Below are 27805 nucleotides of genomic sequence, written 5' to 3'. Positions count from 1 at the left end.
AACCCCACCTCAGGTTCTAGCCTCGCCTCCCGTGGCAGCCCACGTGACCTCTCGGAAGGACCAATCGGCGCCTGCTGCTGCTTTATGAACTGAGCCGGCGGCTGCGCCTCTCTCGCTTTGCTAGCGGAGGGGATGATCCGGAGCAGGTGAGCCACGGGGAGAAAGGGTGACCCCGTCCCCCTCCGGCTGAAAGTGGCCGGGGTGATGGCGATGCATAAGCAGAGCTTATCTGAGAAGCCCCCTTCCTCTCTCTCTCTCTCGGGAAACGGTGTAGAGCAGAAGGCGGGGCTGTAGCCAGACCGTTACGCCGTGGTCAGACCATCCGCTGACACTTTCAGCTACAAACTTCGGTCCCTCTCGGTGTTGGGGGGAATGGGGGGAATGGGTGTTGGGGGGAATGGGTGTTGGGAGAATGGGGGGAATGGGTGTTGGGGAGAATGGGTGTTGGGGGGAATGGGTGTTGGGAGAATGGGGGGAATGGGTGTTGGAGGGAATGGGTGTTGGAGGGAATGGGTGGAATGGGTGTTGGGGGGAATGGGGGGAATGGGTGTTGGGGGGAATGGGTGTTGGGAGAATGGGGGGAATGGGTGTTGGGGGGAATGGGTGTTGGGAGAATGGGGGGAATGGGTGTTGGAGGGAATGGGTGTTGGAGGGAATGGGTGGAATGGGTGTTGGGGGGAATGGGTGTTGGGAGAATGGGGGGAATGGGTGTTGGAGGGAATGGGTGTTGGAGGGAATGGGTGTTGGAGGGAATGGGTGTTGGAGGGAATGGGGGGAATGGGTGTTAGGGGGAATGGGTGTTAGGGGGAATGGGTGTTGGGAGAATGGGGGGAATGGGTGTTGGAGGGAATGGGTGTTGGAGGGAATGGGGGGATGGGTGTTGGCGAGAATGGGTGTTGGGGGGAATGGGTATTGGGAGAATGGGGGGAATGGGTGTTGGAGGGAATGGGTGTTGGAGGGAATGGGGAGAATGGGTGTTGGGGGGAATGGGTGTTGGGAGAATGGGGGGAATGGGTGTTGGAGGGAATGGGTGTTGGAGGGAATGGGTGTTGGGAGAATGGGGGGAATGGGTGTTGGGAGAATGGGGAGAATGGGTGTTGGGGAGAATGGGTGTTGGGAGAATGGGGGGAATGGGTGTTGGAGGGAATGGGGGAATGGGTGTTGGGGGAATGGGTGTTGGGAGAATGGGGGGAATGGGTGTTGGAGGGAATGGGTGTTGGAGGGAATGGGTGTTGGAGGGAATGGGTGTTGGGAGAATGGGGGGAATGGGTGTTGGGGGGAATGGGTGTTGGGAGAATGGGGGGAATGGGTGTTGGAGGGAATGGGGGGAATGGGTGTTAGGGGGAATGGGTGTTAGGGGGAATGGGTGTTGGGGGGGAATGGGTGTGGCGGGGGGGAGGGACAAGGAGGTGCACTTATTTGCCGGGGTAACTAGGATGATGTCTTGTCATAGAAACGCCACAGAGAGTTTTGTGGGTTATTCCACAAAGCATTAACTGAGTTAACCCAGTTCCTCCTTATTCTCGAAGTATCGAGAATATTACTGTAACATTTATTGTATTTTTATTTGTTTTGTCAAACGTGTATAGGATAATAGAAGTATACACAAGATTATAAATACGTGAAATGGATACGAATAAAAGCGAACATTAGGACAGGGACGGTAGACACGTTGGTGCGCTTATGCACCCTCCTTGCAAACCTCTTAGGAATGGGATGAGGTCAACAGTAGACAGTCTAAGGTTAAAGTTTTGGGGGTTTGAGGAAGAAATCAGAGTCAGGTAGTGCTGTTGCTGAAGTCCTATTTTCTGCAATCGTGTTTGGTATGGTTTACCTTATGTTTGTATCTATTGTGTGCTCCTGTGTTGTTGTGGCTGAAGCTGAAGTAGTCATTAACGGGTAGGACATTGTAGCAATTAATTTTATGTACTATACTTAGGTCAGACCAAAGGCGGCATAGTTCTAAATTGTCTAAGGCCAAAATTTCAAGCCTGGTGGCATAAGGTATTCTGTTGTGAGCAGAGGAGTGGAGGACTCTTATCATGAAATATCTCAGACTTGCTCAATTGGATCCTTATAAAAGCGCTGGGATTAGGGGAGATGTAATTGACCATCAAGTAGTGCTAATGACAGTGGATGTAAACAAAAATGCACAGTGAATAAACGAGAAACTACGACTGGGGGTGGGGGGAGAAGGCATACTGAACTATTCATTTTGTATTCCACCCTGGTAATTGCTACACTGCTTGCTTGCTTTTGATGTAGGTGCAAGCCCAGGCAGACAGGATCCTAAATGGCTCCAGTAGGAAAGGAAAACCAACAAGTATCGTTGCCCTTTCCGAAGACCCGAGACAAGCCAGATTGGAAGGAAAACACTTTGCTGGCTGCAGGCCCTTTGAGCGGCAGTAAGATCCCAGTGCTTTCCAAAAGCAGACACGCTTCAGAGGGGAGACAATCCCAGTCACAGGTGAGAATATGATGGACTCGCTTTTGACTTAGGCTTGTGTGGTTTTAAGTTTCTGTTTGTTTTGGTACTTGGCTGTATGTTTCATTATGAATCAATTCTACAAGGCTGCCCTGTTCAAAACAGTTCTGGGAAGTGTACAGATTATAAACTGGCCCAGTAAAAAAAAAAAACCCAAAAATGATAACCCAAAACTAATGTACAATAAAGGAAAATATTTGTAACTCAGGGTTGAAATGAAGGATCCTTGTTGCTCCTTGAGCTTGGTAGTTTTCTTGCAGACATTTCATTACCCAAATTAGGTAATATATCATCAGTGCTGGTATGGAGTGGGGTTTGTTTTCTTGTTGGTGGGATGGTCTTAGAGGTTCTTTGATTGGGCTGTTGTCTTGATTGGCAGTTTCATGATTGGAGTTTTGCTTACTTGATTGTTGATCCGACGTTAATCTTGGAAATCTATGCTTATCTGGGTACTGATTGTTGGTGGGGAGGCGTTTGGTCTGTTTTGCATATTATGAAGATATTCTTTATCTACAAATGTCTGCCAGAAAATTAGCAAACCCAAAGGGCACTATGTACCACTCAACTTATGCACAGTTCTTCCAGAAAGCACCTATTGTTCTAACCCAGGATCTGGATAAAAAGCCAGGTCTTCAAGACAGCAGGGTTGGGGATCAAATTTTCAGGGGGATGCTATTATACTGAGCAGGTTCAACAACATAGAGGGCATATCATCTGAGTCAGATGAAACTGATTTAAAAATGGGGCCTGACTTTATTTAGGCAGAAAGAGTGGGGAGAAAGGCAGTTGCTCAGCTAGGGTCTGCCTTGAAAGTCTTTTATAGAACAAAATGAATACCTCAGATTGCACCTGGAAATTGCAATCTGCCTTCTCAACAGCCTTCTCTAGAAACAGGTTTGGACCAGTGTGATATTCAGCCGGTTTGGACTGGTTCAGGAGAATTGGTAGTGGCGACCTGCAGGTGAGCTGCCCACCTGCCCCGGCGTTATGCTGTCCTATTTACCCATGCTTTCTAAGCTGCGTGCATGTGTGCAAGTTGCACATGAGAGCAAAGCGCACATGTGGAAGGCTGCACACATGTGCAGAAGGCATGCACGCTGACAAAGCAAGCGCGTGTGAGCATTCAACATTTTTGGTGTACGGGCAAACCGGTGGTAAACTTATGTGAAACCCACCTCTGGTTTGGACATATGTCTATCACCATTGGGTCAGCGATGGCCTCTTGAGGAGGTAGCAGTGTATTTACCATCTCACTCAAAGATTCGTTGACTATATCATAGACCTGATTGCACACCACCTTTTGGACATCCTTAACTACCAGGAGAGGCCTTGATCTAAATGCCAGGTAGATGAGTTAACTGTCTTCAGAATCCTGTTAATTTCTAGGTGAAACATCCCAGGTAACAGGACATAATGGTGCCTTAATCAGTTTGCATGGAGTCCTAATATGGGCTCTTACCTATATTTTTCCTTCACGTTTCTTCAGTCGTTCTCTAGGTGTGTCTTGCCATTTCATTCCTTGGAGCTTTTTAGAAGTCTAGGGGGGCCCATGAGAGATCACATAGAGGTATTCAATCCAATCCCTTCATTATCTACCAATTTGAATTCAGGGTCCAGGCAGGATTGGTATCAAACAATGGCTCAACCTTCCCTATGAATAGCCCGACCCAGATTCCCACCATATCTCTCTCTCCCTAATTGTCAGAATTGATGTCCTTGCTTCCACTGAGCTTTCCATGGGGCTCCCCAAAGGAAGCATGTCCCAGGGACATTTCTATGAAGTTCATGGTTTGCTCAGAGTCCTCCATGCAGAGTGCTTTTCTTTCAATGTCACAGTGCTGTTTCTGTCCAACATTTGGAGTGGGGTGATTGTATTGAGCAAAATAATGCTGTTTTGTACATCTTTAGTCATTATTAATAACAGTGTTACTTGTACATTGCTAATGGTTTGGGATATATGGTAACACAAAATAACTTCATTTTTGTGTCTATAGATACATAAACACACATTTGCTCTATAGTTAGAGATGAATGACTATAAATCATTCGGGGCGGGCTATAAGTGTAATTAAATAAATTGTGCTTGGCACACTGTCCTTTGGAGTTCTGTTTTGGGCCTTGGTTGTTCAGTGAAGGATACTGTGCTTGGAGTAGAAGGGCTACTATATGGGAGCGGGGAACCTGGCTTCAAGCTGATTCTGCTCTTCTCTAACTAGATTACCACCAGGGAATGTTTTTATAGGAAGACAATAGCAGCCTGAGTTTAATCCTCTTGTTTTCTCTGCAGCCATATTCTTCCAAAGCAAGGACTTGCGAATTGGCTCATTCCAATCCAGTCCTGGAATTGGCAGCTGGGTTACCCCCCAAGACCCCAACAAGAGAACCCTTATCAGACATGCAGTTAACCACCTCTGGTTGTAGGAATAAAGGTGATGTGTCTCATGGCAAAGGTATATTGTTCCACATTCATCCTCCTGACCTTCTGTAAGGGCCGGCTCTGCCAGTTGGCCTGAGCCCCAGTGGGAGAGCATCACATTGGAAGTGGCTAATGGGTTAAGACAAAATCCCACCTCACTCTTGTGTGCATCCTACTCCCTTCCTCCCCATCTTTTAATTGTAAATTATTACTGTACTGTTTCTTGCTGCAGTGTTTTATTGGCTTTTAATGTTTGCAAGCCACCCGGAGTTGGCTCTAGGTGAGATGGGTGGCAAACAAGTCTATTTATTTATTGAGATGGATCAGTTTTTGTACATCCTTTTAAACTTGATTGAATGAGCCATAACTTGATAGAATTTTGGCTCTCTGCTTAGGCATTGTAGGCAGCTAACTTTGGATGTGATGGACTAGTAACTTTAAGTTAGGGAGTCCTCAGCAAAGTTTTGGGAGTCACAGATGTCCTTCTGCAGTGCCAAACCAAACCCGCATATTTCAAGAAGAGACTGGCCTCAGGATCGTTGTTCCTGTACTTGATAATCCATGGCTTGTTGGGTTGTGTGGAATTGTGGTTAATCATAACAATAATTGGTGGTAATAGTTTGAATCAACAGCATATAATGCAGTACTAGGATGTTTTTTTTTAAAAAAAATGAGGACTGGTTTGTAACTAACACTAAGTGACAATGGTAACTTCACATATGGCTTAGTTTTATGGATGAATCCACTGCTGCTGTGTGTCAACTGCTTTAAATTATCCAGATCAGTCTTGAAATTAGATTTTTTGCATGGATAAATTATCTCCCTTTCTGCTGCTCTTTAACCCTAATAAAGGTTTGATTTGATTTGATCCCCTTCTGTTTGGATGATGTAGCTCTTTCGGTAGGCTATGAGGTTTAGGTAGATTGTGTTTTCAATTGGAGATTAAAGTTTTTTTAAAAAAAAATTAGTTCTTTCTAATTCTGCATTTGAATCCAGCTTGGGAAAAATGGTGCAGACTTTAGGAACTCTATTCTTGGTATCTGGTATAATTAATTGCTTGAGGCCTTTTCCTCCCGGACACAATTCCTTAACTGTGTGGCTAATGCAAATCCCAATTTTCTGTGCAGAAGTGAACTCAGACGAGTTTGTGTCTGACCCCGAAGCTCTTGCCAGCATACTATCCAACACGGGACTGACCCACCAGATGGTGAGTGTAGCTCACAAGCCCAGCCTAGCCCAGCGAATTCCTCTGAAAGGGAAGAGAGCATGCTTAACCAGCATTGGGGTAAGTCTCCATCATGGGCAAGAATTCTCCTGGGCTCACTTGTTTTGCGTGTTCTGGCTTACTGAGTTAAAATGGAGCAGTACTGATATCCAGCCAGGCACTTCTTGTTTCTTTATGCAGTAGTTCAAAACTAATGATGACCGTTAATTGCCGTTATGGTTCAACAGAGAAAATGAGATCATCAGCATCTGCAGATGTCTGTGGAGATTCTCAGTCATCTGGGTCATGATTTTCCCAAAGGTGCTTTTTCCGAAGGCAACTGGACTTTGTTTTTCATTAAAGACATTTCACTTCACATTCAAGAAACTTCTTCAGTTCTGACTTCAGAAGACTTCATAACTGAGGAAGCTTCTTGGATGAGGTTGCAAAACGTCTTCAAGGAAAAACAAAAGTTTCAGTTGCCTTTTGAAAAAGCACCTTTGGGGTGATCATCTGGTGAGATATTACCTTAACCTTACCTTTTTTTTCTCCCCTTTGGGTGTGGGATGTTTGTAAAAGTTTCCAGTTCCAGCCACAAGATCAGTTGGGAATGATGTACAAATGCAAGAATTCCTAATTAGATTTGTACATTGTCATGATTATTGATAAAAACATTAGCTTGGTTTTCGTAACCTGTAATGCTGAAGCCAAACAAATTTTCTTTTACTATAGCATGAAGCGTGAACCCAGTTATAATATGCATGCCTAACTCTAGAATTCTCTTTCTCTCTCACACACACACACGCATTCACACACACACACACACACATTTCCACCTTGGATTGCACAAGTGAAGCTGTTGATGTTCTGTCTGGAGGTGGTTTGGCTCAGGATGGAGAAGGTTTGGCTTTAGCTCAATTCTGAAAAGATGGAGTGGCTCTGACTCATACCCAACACTTTTTCCTCCTCCTATTTCCCCCCCCACACACACAATAACCCTGTGAGGTGGGTTCGGCTGGTCTTTACTTGCCTAATGCGGGACTAGAATTCATCGTCTCCTGGTTTCTAGCTCAGCACGTTCACCGATACACCAGCTTTGCTCGCCTTAGGACTGAACTATTCCAGTGTATTCCACTCAGGGCCATCCTTCAAGGCCACCTTTGCTGGTTCAAAATGCAGCGATATGAGCAATAACAGGCTTTTCACTATGCTTGCTAATTGACTTTTAGGTGCAATTCAAGGCATTGTTTATTACCTATAAAGCCCTTCATGGCATCAGGGGTGGCTATCTGAGGGGCTGCTTATTTCCAATTGTCTGTCTGGTGTTTTGCCTGCCTAGTATTTTCACACAGAGTGGGTACAATCCAAGTCCCCCTTATTAAACATTGTCTCTCTGCCCTCTGGAACAGCATCCCACAGAGATGTGGCTTCCGGACGGCCTTTAAAACCTGGCTTTGTTCCCAGACTGGTTTTATTTTCCTTTTATTTGTTAAATTGATTTATGGAGCTGCCCATCTCACAAAACGTTATTATGTTTGTGGGAGCCTTGTCAGGTTTTTATTGTATTGCTTTTAGTCTGGGAAGTCTTGTTTAATGTTTTTGATGCTTGTAAATATTTCAGCTGTGTAACTGGATTTAGAGCCTACTGGAGGTGAGTGGACATAACAAATGAAATTAATAGATAGGTATTTTGTTTACTGGGGGAAAGGATTCAGACCATCCAAACTGCATGCATATTTTCTGTTCTTTGTGGATTCTGCTTGCCGTTTTCCTAAACCTAGAAAAAAAGATCTCCGTGGCTAGAACAGAGGGAAAGGTAGACTTAGCTACCTAAATAAAGTCCTCAGCATCAGATCCATGGCCTTTTCAGGGGTGGCTCCCTTCCTGTGAAATATTCCCTGGAGATAAGATTGGCTCCCTCCTTTTACTTTTCCAGAAGAGCCTGAACACAAGATTCTTCAGGACCCCCCCATGTTGACACAGAGCCAATCAAGTGGCTGATTTGATTGTGGGTTTTTTGCCACTTTGGGGGAGTGTGTTGATGGGTTTCTGTACTGTGGACTTTTAATTTTGTAAGCTGTTCAGAATCACCGTGTTTATACAGGCAGTCTTTGCCTTAGGATCACAGTTGAGACCAGGGTTAAGCAAGCAAGGGGGTTAAGTGAGTCACATCCAATTTTATGACCTTCTTTTCATTTCCATCTTTACTTTATTCCCTATTGGTCAACATAACTTTTCAGTTTCCTCTTCATCTTGTTTTTCTTGACTTTAGACAGTACTCTAAGGTTGCAAGAATGATAAATACAGCATTTCTTAAATGCATCCTTTTGCTATTTACTGATTCAGCTATGAATTGATTCAGATTCCCATTTTTCCCCCATTCTGGTTATTACTGAGTTTTCCTATCCAGTTTAAATTGGATGCTTTTCAAATAGTTCAGTTCAGTTCAGTTTTTTTTTAATTGGGGCATATTGCCATATTTTTGGGACTATAAGACGCTCCGGAGTATAAGACTCACCATGATTTTGAAGAGGTAAATTTAAAAAAAAAGTTTTTGCACTCTGCAGACCTCCAAAACCCTCTGCATGCCTCGTTTTTTTGGGGAAAAAAAGGGGGGGCATGCAGATGCTTTAGGAGGCTTGTAGAGTGCTGCTGGGGGCTGGGGAGGGGTCCATTTTTTGCTCATTTTTGCCCTCAGGAGCACTTTGCAAGCCTCCCAAACCCTCTGCACGGCCATTTTGGTGAAGGGGGCGGGGTTTTGATAGGCCCAAAATGCTGTATTCACTATATAAGACACATCCATATTTTCACCCTCTTTTTTGGGGGGGAAAAGGTGCGTCTTATACTCCAAAAAATACGGTACATCTATATTTTTGTTCATTTTTACTGCCTCCCTTTATTGTCCCATATTAAGTTTAAACTCCTCATAACCTTTAGCAAAGCCCAGGTTTGTTAAATGAGCCATAGCAGTTGTTAAGTGGATCATGAGGCCGTTAAGTGAGTCTGGCTTCCCTTATTGACTTTGCTTGTCAGAAGCCAGCTGGGAAAGTTGCAAACGGCGATCACATAATCCCAGGATGCCGCATCCGTCCTAACCACATGCTGATTGCCAAGCGCCCAAATTTTGGTCATATGACCTTGGCAATGCTGCAATGGTTGTAAGTGTGCGGACCGGATGCAAGTCACTGTTTTCAGTGTCGTAACTTTGAACGGTTGCTAAATGAATGGCTGTACGTTGAGAACCATTTGTTTAATAAATAAATACGAGAGGTACCAGGCATCCAAGCACCTGTCTTTTAAAAAATTGGATGTGGTTGTGTGTCCTCTCTCTATAGAATGCCCATAGCTCTCTGGGTACAGAGACTCCTGCGATGAACCCTTTTCGCATGTCGCGTATCTCTACGTCTGCTTCAACAGGTACGACTTAATCTGGATTTTCCTTGTTGGGGAAACAGGCTTCAGTCAAACAGGGTCTTAATATTTATCCATGAAGTTCCCATGATACAATTAACCGGGGCTTTGAAATATTTGAAGACCATGCTTACATGCATTGGAAAATTGTTCTGAAACCACTGGTGCTGTATCATCCATTTGATATATTTTTTTCTTGTTCACAGATATGGATCGCCCACAGTCTTTCAGCCTTGGCTTAAATACTCAACAACTTAAAACGTTGTCAAACACACTCAAGAATTGGAAGCCCGGGGTGGGTAGTTGATTTTCTTTTGCATGTCGAAACACCAGCAAAAAAAAAACCCCAAAACCCTTCAAAGTAAGGCTGTTGAATGGTCAGCATCAGGCTCTGTAGCACAACAACTCACAGCTTTCATTTAATAAGGGTAAATGAAAATCCATCAGTTTTCTAGTCAGTGTTGGGACACAGTATTATAAAGTTCTCTACTTTTTCTGCATCTGAGAACAGAGGTGACCGAGTCTCTGCAGCCAACTATTGCTAATCAGAATGTTTGCCCTGTTGCCTGGCAAGTAACCTCACAGATTTCCTCTGTTGTGCTCACCTTTCTGCTCACCTGGTACACTTAACGGCATCCTCTGGTAAAGCCGGCTGTTCAGAAGGTATTTGTGGTTGATAGGCCTCTGATGATATTTGGCTTTGTTAAGGGAGGCTTCCCATGACTGCATCCGGTTTTACGACCTTTTTCTACCACAGTTAAGCAGGCCACCGCTAAGCCAGACATCATGTGACTGAATTACGACCTCCTACTGGCTTCCCCAGTGGCTTTGCTACCCGAACTGGCTGGAAGATCGCAAATGGGGATAACATGATTGCAAGCCAACTGCCAAATGCCCAGATTGCAATCACATAACAGTAGGGAAGCTGCATTGGTTGTAAATGTGAGGACTATTTGTAAGTCACTTTTTTCGCAGAGCTGTCAGAACTTCAAAAGTTCACTACACAAATAGCCTCATTAGGCAAGGACTACTTACCTATAAGTATGCACCTTCACATGCACATATTCCTATTCATACTTTGTGTGCATTTGTGTCTACCCTGTGTGGCCACATACAAATATGCTATCTGTTGGTTCTGGACATTATTATGGGAACTGCCATGTTTATATCTAGGTTTCTTTTTCCTTAGTCTTGTCTGCCTGCCATATGTGGTCTTGGATCTACTTGTCCCAAAGGTGCTTTATTCCCCAAGAAGCAACAGGAGTTTCTTGTTTTTCGTTGAAGACCTTTTGCTTTTCATCCAAGAAGCTGCTTCAGCTTGAATGAGAAGCAAAACATCTTCAAAGGAAAACCAGGAAGTTCAGTTGCTTCTTGTGGGGGGGAAAAAGCCCCTTTGGGACAACCATGACCTGGATGACTTGAGAATCTCCATAGACATCACGATCTATTTGCTCATTTTCTTCCCTGCCTTGGGTTTCCTGCTACCTAATGGAGTTGCGCTGAGGAGTTGCTGCCCTGTAGCTCTTAGCATTTGTTATCTGTGTCAGGTGGAGATGGCAAAGGCCAACCAACTCACAAGGACCGTGGAAGGGGACAGTTCAGCGTCCAGTCTGGAGGCAAAACAGCCGAGTAACGATACTGGGAGCAAGCTGTCAACACAAAGGTGAGAAAAGGGCCAAATTTCCCCTTGTGATTTGTTGGATGGGTGGATTATGTTTGTAGTAAGTAGAAGTGCTTGGTAGTTCCGCTTGCTACAGGTAGTCCTCAACATATGACCGTTTGCTTAGTAACCATTCGCAGTTACTGTGGCCTCGGCCATTGTACCTTGCAGCTTGTAAAGGACTTCTGGCCATCACCCTCCCACAGTCACATGACCCCATTGTGAGCACTTGGCAACTGGCTCACATTTTGGAATGGTTGTAATCAGTGACGTGCGGTGAGGGTTATGGCTGGTGAGGCTGGTGACATCATCAGGAAGGCGGGGAATGGGACCATGTGTGCAGGAGGCTGAGGCAGCCTCAGCCTCCAGCACACATGGTCCCATTCTCTGCCTTCCTGAGTGAACATTAAGGGGACAGCGGAGTGTACTGATCCGCGTAGCATTGCTTCCTCCACCGGCGCCAGTCCCTTCCCCCCCCCACTCCTTCAAGGTCTCCCACCAACCCAAAGCCCGATCCCCAGCTCCCTCGGGCAAGGCTTGAGCGGGGTGAATGGGAAAGCAACGAAAGGGGCTGCGCTTTCACCCCGCTCAAGCCTTGCCGCCTGCAGCCACCGCCCGCCCTCGCTGCCCCTTTCGTTGCTTTCCCGCCCGCCCTCGCTGCCCCTTTTGTTGCTTTCCCATTCAGGCGGCTGCGCTTCCCATTCCCATTTCCCATTCAGGCGGCTTCCCATGCAGGCGGCAAGGCTTGAGCGGGGTGAAAGCGCAGCCCCTTTCGTTGCTTTCCCATTCAGGCGGCTGCGCTTTCATGCCTTTGTCATCCGGCAGCGCCGACAACATTTCTGCCTCCGCCCTCCGCAGCTCCTGGGCGCGCCCAGACAGAGGTAGCCAGAATGGCGCCGAGGCAGTCCGGCGGGCGAGCGGGGTGACCTGGCTACCTCCGTCCGGGCGCTCCCAGGAGCTGCGGAGGGCAGAGGCAGAAATAATGTCGGCACTGCCGGATGACGAAGGCACGAAAGCGACTGTCGCTTTCGTGCCTTCGTCATCCGGAAGCGCCGACAACATTTTCTGAGGTTTTCGCGGGTGTTTGTATGTAGGTCTTTGGTTGTTCGGGTTTTCTCCCGCGTAGAATTGGAAGTATCTTCACGACGTTTCGATGAAGTCTCATTCATCATCTTCAGGCTGAAGCACCAAGCCGGAAGCAGCAGCCTGAAGATGATGAATGAGACTTCATCGAAACGTCGTGAAGATACTTCCAATTCTACGCGGGAGAAAACCCGAACAACCAAAGACCTACATATATATATATATATATATATATATATATATATATATATATATATATATATATATAGTACATAGTATATAATATTATATACTATTATTTCATGAAGAGAGGTGAGGCTCTGCCTCCCCTGCCCGCACATCCCTGGTTGTAATGTCATGTGATCATGACGTGATATTTTTTGTCAGTTTCCAGCAAAAAAAAAACCCCAAAACCTCACCCATTTGGGAGAATGGATTCAAACTTAGAACGGCGTGATCCATTTAACAATTGCTATAAAAATGGTTGTAAAATCAGGTCGCCTGCGTGCCTTGACTTATGGACTGTCTCAACTTACATCTGAAATTCTAGTGCCAATTGTGATTGCAAATTGAGGACTACCTGTATAGGTTACTTGGTTACCACATTGGGCTCAGTGTGGCTTAATCCTAACCGAATGTTAATTTATTTTGAAGTAACATTGTTTTTCATTGCAGGTTTTTAAATGGGTGTTTTTTTTTGCACCTCAGAGAGGAGGAAGGTATTTTCACCTTTTCAGTAAAGAGGAAAAAAGAGTTTTTAAAACTCCCACCCTTTGCCTTCCCTTTCCTCGCATTATGAATTGCCCCATAAATCCGCACTCGTTCTGATGCTTGCTAACTTTTTGTTGCTTTTGCTCTTGAACAGCAGTTCAGTTGGCACGAAGAAAACCACAGCAGCCTCTTGGAAGGGTGAGCGACTGCTTTCTTCTCTATGATCTAGAGCAGGCTTGTCAAACTGGCAGCTCGTGGGCCGGATACGGCCCGCACAGGCCACACCCATCCCGGCTCCGCAAAGGCAAAAAACATTGCGATATGTCATGATACAGCCCACGATGTGAGCGGGTTTGACACCCCCGATCTTGAGCCATGGGGAAGATTCTCTTCTCCTTTTTTATTTTGGAGTATAGCCTAAACTTGTCCTCCCCCTATGTCTATCAGTATCAGTGAGAGAGTGCAAATCAATCTGATAGTGTAGATCACGCTTGTCAAACTCGATTTCATTGACGGCCGCCTTAGGGTTGTATTTGACCTCAGGGTGGGACGGAAGGGGGAGGGGGCGTAGCCAGCTTCACATCACTTGTATTGGGGGGTGCCCATGGCATGGCGGTCTGAGTGCTCTGCCAGAGAAAACGGGCACCTGAGCTCTGTTTTCAGCTGCGATGGCCTCCTGCAACCCTCTGCCAGCAAAAACGGAGTGGCCCTCTCGAGCTCCATTTTTGCTGGCAGAGGCACCACAGGCTGGGCCTTCACTGTTTCCAGGGAGCCGCCGTGGGCCAGATCTAAGCACCCTGCGGGCTGGATGCAGGCCTTGAGTTTGACACCCCTGGTGTAGATCAAACAGTATGATTTGTTTATCTTTCGGTAATGGTTCAACCCAGTTCTTCCCTTCATCTGACACTTGTTTTGTAGCCCATTTTGTCCCCATATAAAAAAAAATCTGGCCTGCTCAGCACACAGAGCATTCATAGAGAATAGCATTCCTCGAAATTATCTCAAGTTGGTATGGGTAGTCCTTGACTTACAATAGTTCATTTAGTGACCATTCAAAGTGACAATGGTACTGAGAAAAGTGATGTAGGACCCTTTTTCACACTTACGACCTTGTAGCGTCCCATGGTCATGTGATCAAAATTCAGACACCTGGCAACTGACTCATATTTGTGACGGTTGCAGTGTCCCAGGGCCCTGTGATCAGCTTTTGCGACCTTCTGAGAAGCAAAATCAATGGGGAAGCCAGATTCACTTAACAACAATGTTACTAGCTTAACAACTGCAATGTTTCACTTAACTGTGACAAGAAATGGGGCAAAACTCGCTTAAGAATGTTTTGCTAAGCAGCAGAAACGTTGGGCCCAATTGTAGTCGTAATTCGAGGACTACCTGTATTGAGATTTCAAGCAACAACTTGCTTTTTCCTTGATAGAGACCAGCTTTTCCTAACCTGGGACCATTCAGGTGCGTTTGATTTTAGCTCCCTTAATTTCCCTCCAGTGTGACCTTGATTCCAAAATATTGGATAATAACCTGCTTAGGGAAAACTGGTATAAAATAAGACTAGATGCAGTCCTCTGGTTAGGTCCATTTATTCAGCAACCATTGAAAGCTACAATGTCCCAAAGAATGTTTTTTTAAGAGGCAACCGGGCTTTCGGGGTGTGTGTGGTTGAAGACATTTAGCTTCCCATCGAAGAAGCTTCTTCTTGTCTCTTCTTGAATGACAAGGGAAGAGTCTTCAAAGAAAAACCAGGAAAGTCCAGTTGCCTCTTGAAAAAAGCACCTTTGAGACAACCATGACCTGGATGACTCAGGATCTCCATAGACAAAGCTACAATGGTGCTGGGGGAAAAAGGACTTACGCCGAGTCCTTAAACTTGTGGCCATTGCCATGTCTCTATAGTCATGTGATCAAAAATTGGGCGCTTGGTGACTGCCCTGCACTTACAACCGTTGCAGCGTCCTTTGGTCACCACGTCCTGCCCTGCATTGAGCTGCCTCCACTTCTCCCACCCCCCACCCCATCTGCCTATTTCCTTGGCTATCTCTGCAGAGGGCAGGAGAGGCAAGAGGTTGTTGCCTAACGGCCGCAACTGGGGCTGCCAGGACTGCTGTCACTAAAAACGTGCAGCCACGTGCTGTTTTACTTAATGGCCCCTTTGCTTAGCAAGGGGTGCAGATTAGGTCATAACCCAAGGACTGTCTGTAGTTCAGCTGAAGCTAACTTGGGTGGCGACTCCTTATCTTTCATCCTTACAGAGGAAGAGTTCACGCCAGACCCAGCAGCGAAAGCAAGCATCCTTTTGAACATAGGCTTGAGCCACTCCGCCTTTGGAGCCACAGGCAAAGTGAGCCTGGCCCAGCGGGTACCGCTGAAGGATGCTCGTAAACAATCCGTAAGGTGCGACAATATGCAGGTGAGCAGCATCACATCCCTTGGTTTGTTTCGGTTATTCCTAGATGCAGGAGGACACCTGTCTTGCATATGTACACTTTGGGCCTTCACAGAACCCTGTTGTCTACAGGTAGTCCTCGACTTACAGCAATTCGTATAGTGACTGTTCAAAGTTACAACAGCACTTTAAAAAATTGACCAATGGCCCTTTTTCAGACTTACGACCATTGCAGCATCCCATGGTCATGGGATGCTGCAATTTTAGGAAACTTGGCAATTGACTTATATTTATGAAAATATAGTTGCAATGTCCCTGGGTCATGTGACTCCCTTCTGAGACCTTCTGACAAGCAAAGTCAGTGGGGAAGTTAATTTAAAAAGTGCAGTGATTCACTTAACAAATGTCTCGCTTAACAATGGAAATTTGGGGGCCAATTGTGGTCATAAGTTGAGGACTACCTGTAGCTGTTGATGGGTTGCTAAGAAGGTTTCAACCTATGGAGGAGGAGCTTTCATCTGTGGTGACTGTTGGGCCCTGACTTTGTTTCCTGTCCCTAGGGGGAAGGTCTCGCTCTGTCCCAGCCCCGCACAACTGTTATGTCAGCAGGGAAGTATGGCCGTGTGTCTTGCCGTACTACTCCAGGCCCTAAAGGTACCATTTACAGAGTGGTTGGAACTCCATATTTCAATTTTGGAGCTTTTCATGACTGCATCTCCCTGATTTCTAACTTCTGCCTTGCCTGTTTTGCAGCTCTAGAGAAGCTGGAAGCTTCTGGAGCCCAGCAAACAAATACACCGTTTGGGAGGTGTTCCAATGCTGAATGGTCACCTTATGGACTAGCCAGAAGAGTTCCCATTACTAACTCTCAACCCTTGGTTTGTACTTGAGGCAATGCACCTGAGAATGTCTGAACTGAATCCCTAATGTCCAGCTAGTTCTTGATAATAACTTGATGGTTGATAACAGAGTTGGCCTCCTCAGGGTGCCGTCGGCCAGGCAGTGTCGGCTGGTGACCCCCAGGGGGAGAGCCTTCTCTGTGGGAGCGCCTTTCCTCTGGAATGAGCTCCCACCGGAGCTCCGCATAATCCCCAACCTCCGGTCCTTCCGATGCGCCCTAAAAAGTTGGCTTTTCCAGCAAGCCGGCCTGGCCTGTTAATGTTAATTTTAACTTATTTTAAATGTATTGGTTTTTTTAAAAATTCGGTTTGTTTTTTTTGGAAATGGATTTAATCTTTTTTAACTTTTGGGATGTGTGTTTTTTAATGTTGTACGCCGCCCTGAGTCCTTTTGGAGAAGGGCGGCATATAAATCCAAATAAACCAAACCAAACCAAACCAAACCCGAATATGTTTAGCACTGCTAAGTGGTTGGAGACAAAGATATCCTTTAGTACTTTGGCCCATATGTAAGATGTACATGTCCACTCCTGGCCCATATTAATAATGTTTTCCAGTGTCTTGTTTGTTCAGGCATAATTCAACATTGGTGGCTTTTAATCCATAATGCCCTCTTTCTCTTGAAACCAAACATGTCTCCTTGCTTCTCTATTGTGGGCGGGAAGTTGTGGCCCATCAGAGCTACCTGAAGTATAAGTCCCACCATCCCTCACCACTTGCTACACTGGGTGAGACGGCTGGGGTTTGTAATTCACAAGTTGTATGCATTGCCCCTACAATAGAATTATTGTAGATTGCACATTATTATATGTAGAAATATCTATATGTAGATATTATATGTAGAATTATTATCTTTACGTTCTCCTTCATTTACACTCACCTTTAAAAAGTTTGTAGGTGTCAGCAGGTGGAAGATGGTGACATTTTAGTGATGTCACCTGCTCAGTGATACCAGATTAGCACTGCTGCTTTTAGTGACAGGCCCAAATATTTTAGTTTCTTCATGGGGAATTCTATTATATTTTCAATTAGTTGTGTACAGCTAATCCCCGACTTACTTGGAAAAAGTGACTTGCAACCTGGTACTCCCACCATTCCCAAGATCATGTGATCACAGGCTCGCATTTACGACTGGTTGCAGTGTTATATGGTCCTTAGATCATGATTTGCAACGTTTTTATTTTTTTTTGCCAAATTTTGACAAAAAAAATACCTTCTGGAGAAAAACTGGGTTTGCTTAATGATTGCTGGATTTGGTTCACAGCCACATGTTTAGCTTCAGAGCGGTCATGAGAATTTAATAAATTTAGGCCTGACTTGAAATTCCTGTCCAGATTGTGGTCAAAGGTCAATGATTGCCCATATATCAAATGGAAAGTGATATGCCACATCTTTTACTGTTGAAGCTATCATCTCCAAAGGGGGGAAGGCAAAAGAGACTCAAATATTTTAAGCTGTCCTACAGTAAGATGGTCGCTTCGACTCAGAACTCTTTCCTCTGACCAGAAGCATTTCTGCAGTGCCATAATTGGGTGCATGGTCAATGTGCTGTTATCATTAAATAATGAGCCCCCCTCCCGCTCCGTTAGACCTGCCCCTTTTGAAGTACTGTCTTGCAGTTCTCTGTGATTCCATTCAGTCGTTCTCTGAATACTTTTCTCTTGTATTGGATCAGCGCCGCGCGACCTGGACACGTCATCGTATACGTCAAACTGCCTGCACCACGGACAAAAGGGTGGGTACCTGTCACTTAAAAAAGCATAGCAGCAGAAAACTAGGCAATTCTGCTTCTTATAGCCAGGGAGACTCTGGCTCACGAGCTGGTCCAGCTTCCTCTAGTCCACATGTTAGAGAGGAGGCAAACCTAGATTGATCTTGACCTCACAAGAACATAATTTAGCTTTATTTTTCCCCTAAACTGGGTGTCCATTACAAGCCACAGTATCAAAATGGAGCTGCATCATGACATCATACAATTTTTGTAGCTACCAGCTGGTATCATAATATTTGGGGGACGCAATAGCTCAGTGGCTAAGGCGCTGAGCTTGTCGAACAGAAAAGTTGGCGGTTCGAATCCCTACTGCTACATAATGGAGTGAGGCCCTGTTACTTGTCCCAGCTTCTGCCAACCTAGCAGTTCAAAAGCATATAAAAATGCAAATAGAAAAATGGGAACCACCTTTGGTGGGAAGGTAACAGCATTTCGTGCGCCTTCGATGTTTAGTCATGCCGGCCACATGGCCACGGAGATGTCTTCGGACAGCGCTGGCTCTTCGGCTTTGAAACGGAGATGAGCACTGCCCCCTAGAGTCGGGAATGACTAGCACATATGTACGAAAGGAATCTTTACATTTACCTATCATAATATTTGATGCAAGTATATAAGTTACATCACTTTTCTGATGGGTGTCAGATGCATATGTCATTTGGACGCTGGCAGATACCATGGATGGATGCTCACGTGTTGGTATGTCTGATCTTGTGGCATTGTATTGTATCAGCTGGTACATGTTTCTGTAAGAAGAATTAGTTTTCTATTGTTCTTTGGGAAGTAGTATTTTTTATTACTTTATTTATTATTAAATTTGTATGCCACCCTATTTCCCATGACTCTGGTTGTTTGACAAGCTAAAAAAAACATGTATCAAATAGTAATTATCTGCCTCTATATATCTTCCACATCAAATAGTTGCTTCCCATAATTTGATTCTCATTATGGTTGCTTGGGTTCAGAGTTAGAAAGTAGATTTTATCATTTGGATGCTTCACCTTTTGGCAAAAGTAAGCATTTTGACTGTAGATGTATTCTCAAAATTTTGGTTTTAAAGAAATTTTAGTAAATTGCCATGTCTTACTAAGAACTGGTAGGTAAAGAGCCATTCATTTCTCTCTAATATATTCTTCTCAGGTCAAAATGTTAGACAGAGTCACTGGACAGATGGGAGCTATTGACTCCAAGGAAGAAGACGCACCTGTGCCCTGGGTAAGTGGCAAACAATGGTGTTGCACAGGTAAGACAATATGTCTATAATGAGCGCTTGTGTCACAGGGCTTTCAGGCCTTCTAACACATGACCCAAAGTTCCTTGAACAGTTTAGCAATTTTTCTTATTTCTATCTGCCACAAGTACAGGTAGTCCTTGACTTACAACAGTTTGTTTAGTGACCTTTCAAAGTTACAACGGCATTGAAACAATGTGACTTACGATTGTTTTTCACAGTCGCGACCTTTGCGGGATCTCCATGATCACGTGATCAAAATTCAAAGGCTTGGCAACTGGTTCATGGTTAAGACCATTGCTGTGTCCCAAGGTCACATTTTGCGACTTTCTGGCAAGCAAAGTCAGTGAGGAAGCCAGATTCACTTAACAACTGGCTTACTAGCTTACAGCTGCAGTGATTCACTTAACAACTGTGGCAAGAAAAGTCGCAAAATGTAGCAAAACCCACTTAACAAATGTCTCACTTAACAACAGAAATTGTGGGCTCAATTGTGGTCGTAAGTCGAGGACTATCTCTAAAGCTTTATTATTATAAAATATGTCACAGATACTAGATGCATTGATGTTCGTTTAAGGTTTGCTGCAAGTCCGACCACATAACACTTGGTTAGGATTAGTTCGTTAATTTTACTTGGAGATAATCATGTTATCATGTTATTACTGTATATAAGAGGCCGATACAACATTGCTTGTGTTTTATGGTAGATCACATGTTGTTTATTCTTTCTACTTTATTGTTGCAAATTATGAAATTCTTAGTTAAATAGGATTTCTGAATTTCTGATCTAAACTAAACTTGTTAAATATAGAATTAGAATCTGTAAATTTTTATAAGCTAAATGTGGTCTACAGTAATTTATTGTGAAGACCTTTTGGGTTTTAAAAAAAGATTGTGTTCCTAAAAACTGCATTTTCGTAAAACCAGAAATAATATAAATGGAACCAAGTTCTTTTGGCAGGCCTGGCAAAATTATAGCAGCCATGCTGGGATGCTTGCTGGGGTCTGGAAATCATTGCCCAGCCAAAAATGGACCAGGGAGGAAATCCTCCTCAGGTTTCTGCCTGTTCTTGACAGACTTTTGGTGTAGGATGTGTTTCAGAGGAAGTGATATGTGACATTTCCCCATCCACATCCACACAGGGGAAAATAGCTGTGCGTCTTTTTGAGGAGGAAACGGCAACATCGGTGAAGAAAGTACCAGCTGTTCCTGAGATTAACAAAGAAATGGCAAAGCTTCAGGTAGGCAAGGGAGTCTTGAGAGGGACTCAAATTGTGGTGGTGGTTTTTTTGGGTTTTTTTGGGGTTTTTTTGAGAAAAGAGTTTTAAATGGGGACCGTGCCATGTGGTGATTGCAAGGGTAGTCTCAGCTTGCAGAAGTGGCTATTGGGGGTGAGGCTCTAAACCTGTGGTCTTTCTCCCACAGGCTTGGCCCAGACCAGCGGTGGGATTCCAAATGTTTTACTACTGGTTCTATGAGAGCGTGCTTCATATGTGCTTCGCACATGCACCTAATGCACGCTTAACACTCAAAAACTGCCCTCGGTGTCAGCGCTGGTGAGCTGAGCTGTTGTTTTGCTCAGCTGAGGTGTAGCATTCTGCTCTGCAGTGCAAATCAGCTGAGCTAAAAAAACAAGGGAATATAGGACAGGGAACGGCAGGGGTGGGAGGGCAGGGCCAGCCAGTGGTGGTATTTGCCGGTTCTCTCAACTACTCAAAATTTCCGCTACCGGTTTGCCAGAACCCGTCCGAACCGGCTGAATATTACCTCTGGCCCAGACTCCCAAAATGGCTTCCAAAAGTGATGTACAATGATTATGTTAAACTTGTAGAAGAGGGTGGTTACTAAAGAGACAAGAAACAAGCAATGGCAGCCTCGGTAGCCTTGGCTGATCTTAAAAATTTAGACACAGGGATGGACCTTGTCACGAATTGCCCAATACCTACAGGACTGCGGGCTGCAGATGTGGAAGTTGAGCAAATTTCCCAGGAGAAGGCGTCAACAAACACTTCTGTGTGGTTTTCACGAAGACTCCATGGGTTGTGGTGGCAGGGATATGGTACAGGGTGGTTGGGGCTGTCAGGGGAAATTTCACCCTGAACTAATGAAGTCTAGGAGTCGACGGCTTTTCCAAACAGCATATCATCAAGAAGCGAAAATGAAAATAAAACCCGAAAACATGTTCTAATGAAAACAAACTTTAATACAAAAATAACAAAATAGAAATAAAACAAATCTATCTAATTGTTACATTTTTGGCAAGAACAAAAGTTGCCCGTCCTCTATGAAGACGAACAGAAGATCAAAAGGAAAAAAGTCTCTGGAATGTGTGATGTATTAGAAAACATGTTAAGCATGCGCAATAAATCATTGCTGATAAAAACTTATGACCTGCGCAGTAACTCTTTCAGTTCAGCTAGCAAACCAATTAACGCAGTGACAGGGGCTGCTATGTTGTATCCTGTTTCCCCGAAAATAAGACCTCCCCGGATAATAAGCCCAATCAGGATTTTGAGCGTATGCGCTAAAATAAATCCTCCCCCCCAAAAATATTGCAATGCAGCAGCAGCCATGAGGCGACCACGCTTGCTGCCTCCTGCACCTTCAAAATAATAAGACTTCCCTGAAAATTAAGCCAAGCCAAGAAAATAAGACCCTATCTTATTTTCAGGGAAACATGGTACAGTAGCAAACTCCGGAGGTCTTCTGTGGGAAACAGCAGCTCAGCTGCCTCTTATTCGGAGAAACAAATATAGATGAGGTGGAACCATGTTGCTTGCTAGGTGAACTATGTTTCCTGTGGATTCTGGCTGGGGACACCTTTTTACCTCACAGTTCTTTGTGTTCTTCTCCCTCCAGCGTATTGAGTACCTCGCCAAGCTCTTGCAGCAGGAGATGGAGGGTGACATTGATTATGAGGAGGCCCCCTCACTAAAGAAATTGCACAAGCGCTTGACGGTTTGCAGCTCACCAACTCGGGGGGCTTCTGAGCCTGAACTACCTTCTACGCCTCTCCAGGATTCTAAACCAAGCTTGTGTGAACAGGCTACAGACTTGAATAATGTGGCTGTTACCCCTGCACCTTGCTCCACCCACACCACTTCCAGCCAGCTGCACGTCTGCCCCAGCCCCTCCCCGCAAGTAGTCATCTGCCCTTCATCCAGTGCGACGAGTACAGGTGAGGCAGGAAAGACAACTTGAAGAAAAGGTCTCTGGGAATGGTGGGCAGGCATTTTTAAGGAAGTAAGATATTTTGGTGGCTCTGGACTTCCATCTGCAACAATAACAGTTGTGCTGGCTGGGGGATTCTGGGAGTTGAAGTCCACAGGACTTTAAAGTCACCAAGGTTGAGAAACACTGCTCTAGAGCAAGGGACTCCAAAATGGCTGGCTGAGGAATTCTGGGAGTTGAAGTCCACAAGTCTTAACGTTGCCAAGTTTGGGGGGCCCTGCTCTAGAGCTTCTTGCTGAAATTCAGCTCATAGCACTTTTCATTGTCTGAGACTTGCCATTGAAGAAGTGCCCTGACTTGATCACAGCCCATGGACAGCAAAACCTCTGCAGATAGGTCATAGGTCTTCAGTTTATATCTTAAGGTCCACTTTCAGAACAAGTGGAGTTGGCCAGAGATTGTTAGAGCCAGTTCCATACAATAAAAACAAAAATTTAACTAAAGATTAAAGATTGCCAACCAAACACCCCCTTTCCACCGATGACTGGAGAAACCCGCTGAGAATACCCAAGCAGTACTGGCTGGATAATCTGTCAAGAGCAAGCTGTCTTCTGAGGCATACATTGGCGGTGTGACAGAAGGACTCCCCATAGACTTTAAGTCGACTGACAGGTGTCCATTCTCCACTGTTCTCTGTGAGAACGAATCACAAGGCCAGAAGGATGCTTGAAACCCCTGCAGGGGATTCTGAAGCGTTGTGAAGGGAACTGAGGGCACAAAAGGTATTTTCTCAAAAGACCTGGCCCAAGAAAAGGGGAGAAAATTCTGGAAGTGAACAACTGTAGTTATGCATGCAATGACAATAGGAATGCTTGAAAAAGAAGTGCTTTTCTGAAACGAGGGATTCCCAGCAAGATATATTTTGTTCCTTATGAGCACCAAGAAGAATGCATTGGGAAAGTGTCTTACAAATCTAATCTGGGGTCTTTAAATGGACCCCCATGAGAGAGAGATGACAGACCAGAAAGTAGCCAGAAGAAGAATAACCCAGGAACCTGCAATTCACCAGGTGTTATGCCCAGGCAGCATAACAGAGTCAGGAAGTACCCAAAAGCTGTCTGTAATCACCCTGCGTCCATGCTTCCTTCTGTTTGCCCCCGTAGGTCTCGTAAAGCAACGGTTGGATCACCTCCGCACTGCCCCCCTTCGTTTCCACGAAGCCTGCCTAAATGACGAATGTGCCTTCTACACATCTCGCCTTGCCTCCCTGGCTCAGCCCTCGGCACATCGGTGCCAAGAGCCGGTGGCAAAAATGCTGAACGCTCAGGATACCATGGTAAGATTGGACTTTGCTTGCCGATGTGCTGGGGGAGCGGCAAGTCAAGGTTACCTAAGCCAAAAAGCAACTCCTGATGTTTACAGAAAACAATTAAGTTGAAAGGATGACCCATGTTGTTCTTTGAAAGTATGTTGTAGCTCAAGGGACGATAATCGTTCCCCTTCGTGCATTTGTGTATGATGGGCTATGCTGCCATTTTCCCACATGAAAAAAAAAAAGCTCTACTCCATATGGGTTGCAAAGGGAGAGTCTATTTGCTTGTTTGCCCAAATTCAGTGCCCAAAATCAGACGGTCTGCAGTAGTATGCGTATACAAAACATGCTGAACCTTTTATGCATGTGCCCACAATTTTGAATTGAATGTGCTGCCTAACATGAGGTATTTTACTCATGAGATGCGACTCTCTCTCTTCTTGGCCTACTGTGAAGAGGCTCAAAACCTGGCTCTGCCTGATGGGAATGTTCTGTGTTGGAGGTGACCATTAGGCTAGGAAGAAGATCCTTGCTGCACCCTGTAGCATTTTCTGCTTAAAAAAAATATTTAATCTCTATGGATTTAAAATTTGTTTTATGGTTTTGTACTGTTATCTTTTATGAGAATTGTAAGCCAATAAGAGCCGCTTGACAGTGTCCTATAAATCTAATCAAATAAAATAATTTTGAGGGTTAAAAGGATCTATTTCTGAGGGTGAAAGTGAGATGCGAGAAGTACTGTATTTTTCAGACTATAAGAGGCATGCCCCCCCCCCCAAAAGAAGGTGAAAATCTGGGTGCGTCTTATACAATGAATACAGCATTTTTGACTTCCCGAAACCCCACCCCTTTGCAAAAAATGGACATGCAGAGGGTTTGGGAGGCCTGAAAAGTGCTCCTCGTTTTTGCTCATTTTTGCCCCCAGCCCCCAGGAGCACTTTGCAGGCCTCTCAAACACTCTGCATGCCCCGTTTTTCATTAAAAAATGAGATGTGCAGAGGGTTTGGGAGGCCTGCAGAGTGCAAAACCTTTTTCTTTTAATTTACCTCTTCAAAATCTTGGTGCGTCTTATACTCCGGTGCGTCTTATCATCTGAGAAATACGGTACGTCTGGCTTGTAGAATTAGGGGCTCCAAAACATGCAGGCGTGCTGAGGGCAGTGCAGGGGCATACCAGAACATTCTTATCACGGGACAGGCATGTTCTGAGCTGTTTTCTGTGGCAACCAATAGCTTTGTATTAACCTTTATTTCAAGACAGGCTCATTCTTCAAAGAAAAGGGTATATGCTTGCTCTTTTCTACTTAAGACGGGATTGCCATTAAACTCCTGACATTTTAATTGCTGTGTTTGCCTGGACTGAAATGGCGGCCGCTGGCATTGTAGTTCAACTTGCTTTTGGTCAAGATTGCCCATCTTTTTCTTGTCTGTATACCCTTTACTTGAAGCTTATCGAGGCATTCATGTAGTTTGTGTGTAAGTTACTAAAATCTATAGCTGATTTGGTGCCGTGTCTTATTTATTCAGAAGTAGCTGATAACCTGGCATTGTCCGGGTATTTTCCCCCTTACCAGAGGGAGGCCCCTTATGGAGTACTATGAAGCCATTACCATGGCAACTCCAATGTGTTGTACAGTAGAAGCCATTTGAAGGCACAACAGGCTGTATTATAACAGAACACACACCCTGAGCAGCTTTAGGGGGTGTTTTACCCCCACAGTATTTGTTTCCAGAGAGTAAGTCATCTGTGTACCAAGTTTGGTTGAAATTGCTCAAGGCATTCCAGAGTTATGCTGGAACATAAACACACACACACAGCCATTTTTATATATGGAGAGATTAGTTGTTTGGTTTTTTTTTGACAGAGGGGCCAGCAAGAGAGCCACTTTGGCCTAGTGGTTAGGGTGCCAGGCTAAAAATCAAGGTAGCATGAGTTCAAGTCCTGCTTTAGACATAAAAGTTGGCTGGGGGACCTTGAGCCAGTCACTCTTTCTCAGGCCAATTAACTGCACAAGGTTGTTGTGGGGAAAATATAAGAAGGAGCTATGTTGGATATGTTCCCCGCTTTGAGTAATAATAATAACAAAGGGTTGGATTTTCTAACATTTTTTTTTCCTCATGAGACACATTTGTGGATTTTTCCTTTTATAATTTTTAGAAATGGTTTTCTACCCCATAGCAATTACCACTTTGATAATGTAGCACTTTCAACACATTATCTGGAACTGCTTTTCTCCTGAGGCTAAGGAATAAACTTAGAGTCCTTAGAGATGTAGCAGTTGTCATCCCACCTCAGGAGATGTTCTTGATCAGATGATGTTAGAAGCTTGATAATGGCCAATGAATATATTATCTCTGCTAAAACTTTTGCTCTCTCTCTCTATCTCTTTAATTAGCACTTTACCCCCATCTTGGCATCTGCACCTCTTTCCCCACCTTCAGAGGAAGAAAGGACTCCACTCTCCTGAAAGAAGGAGCCGTGCCTTTGTTTTGGGGTTGGCCGATGGGAGACAAGGGCCTTGGCAATATTTGAAAGGGAAGGAGAAAAAGCTGCAAAAGCCATTGTGACAAGGAACTACAAGATGGTCCTGCATTTTCCAGGATACGCTAACATTAATTGTAAACCGTTTTTTTTAAAAATAAAATAAAACTGTAAAAGAATTGCCTTGTTTTTTTCCCCCTAAAAAAAAGGTATGAGTTCAGAAGATATTTGAATAAATAAAGCCATCCTGTGAAATAGCCTTGCCTTGCCAGATTTTGTTACAGGTGTTTTCTACACATCTCACTGTGTTTGTAAGGGGAAGGGTGTGTGTGTGATCACAGGTATCTACTGTACGAAGGGAGCTGTTTACACATTTTGTCGGATAACAACAGTATTTGTACTGAAATAGAAAAATAAAGACCAACAGCCAATCTTTCTACCGCCATTTCTTCTCCTCCATAGGTTGTAATGTTATTTTTGTCACCACTGTCATACCTTTGAACAGGCACTGAATGAAACGGTGAGGACTACCTGAAGTCAAATTACGTACTCACAAAGCACAATATTAATTCTTGCAAAATCCTCCTCAGGATGAACTCAATCAAACCCTCAGATGGCTTAATACTATGTGTGAACACAAACCTACAGTATCTGTTTTAAGGTGGGGGTGAGGAAGGCTTGTAGAATCTCAGTTACTGCTTTTGTGTGGAGAGACTGCTGAAAGTGACCTTAAGAGTAAGATGCAATTTTTTTTTAAAAAGGTTGAACCATGGGAGGGAGGGGGAAACCTTGCTCTTTTCAGGCAAAAGGGTTAATTTTTCACCAAGCCCAGCTGCACGCTAGGCTCTAGGTAAAGTAGTTTTTATCTGATTCATTTCTATTGCCCCTGTCATGCCCAATGGGCAGTGATGGATGACCCAGCAACCTCTGCTTTATCCAACTACTCCCATCCTATTTCATCTGAGCTAAATGAGAACAAATGATGTGCTTGCTCTTTCCTGTAGGCCTTGCAAAGATATCAAGCTTTAACCACCGCCTTCCCAGGCAGGCTTTCAGCTCGCTGGTGGAGCAGGGGAAACATTTCTCCCTGATAAGGGCAAGATGGCCACCTGAGAAGGGCTCAGCGCACAGGGGCAGCTGCTTTAGGAAATAAGGGCACGAATTAAGGATTGTGCAATGTGGACAGAGCACTGCAGGAGAATATACTATGCCAGGAAGCCTAGAATTAAACCAAAAGCAACTTTGCCTGGAGAAAAGACTGCGCAGAAAATAGCAGATTACTTCATCACGTGTGTAAACAGCTCTTCACATGAAGGAGAACATGTAGCAGTGGTGGGTTCCGGCCGGTACGCTCTGGTACGGGTGTACCGGTGTCAGCTGGGAGCAGCGGTCACCGTACCAGAACAGTGTTTTGGTGTGCCCACCCGCTTGTGTTCCTTACCTGCTTTTAAGCCAACTGGGTTATTTGCGCATGCGCACTCAGCGTATGGTGCCTCCGTGATCTCTGTGGAGCAGCTGGAGCTTCGTGGGGCAGTGGGTGCGCATGCGTGCGCAGTGTGCGTGCCCGAAGTGGACGC

General features: G+C 44.8%; 1 protein-coding gene across 4 annotated transcripts; it reads left to right on the top strand.

The window, feature by feature from the left end:
- TROAP (trophinin associated protein) lies at nt 1–26470 on the top strand. 4 transcript variants are annotated; one of them, XM_081935895.1, is made up of 17 exons: nt 1–146; nt 2266–2467; nt 4773–4914; nt 6029–6108; nt 9441–9522; nt 9723–9811; nt 11064–11179; nt 13125–13168; nt 15232–15389; nt 15926–16019; nt 16119–16243; nt 17940–17999; nt 19173–19247; nt 20407–20505; nt 22124–22442; nt 23599–23771; nt 26143–26470. In XM_081935895.1, exons 2-17 carry the CDS (start codon nt 2294–2296, stop codon nt 26212–26214), a joined length of 1902 nt encoding a protein of 633 aa, XP_081792021.1. In that variant the 5' UTR covers nt 1–146; nt 2266–2293; the 3' UTR covers nt 26215–26470. The 4 variants fall into 4 exon arrangements, with proteins under 4 accessions (XP_081792021.1, XP_081792020.1, XP_081792019.1 ...); XM_081935894.1 differs by having other exon boundaries at nt 4773–4935; XM_081935893.1 differs by having other exon boundaries at nt 6029–6186; nt 26143–26469.
- The last annotated feature ends 1335 nt before the right edge of the window (nt 26471–27805 follow it).

Source organism: Natrix helvetica, assembly GCF_964273705.1.
Source record: "Natrix helvetica genome assembly, chromosome: 1".
In the NCBI taxonomy this organism is placed as follows: Eukaryota; Metazoa; Chordata; class Lepidosauria; order Squamata; family Natricidae; genus Natrix; species Natrix helvetica.
The sequence above is the reverse complement of the archived record's forward strand: the minus strand, read 5'-3'. Positions and strand labels throughout refer to the sequence as shown.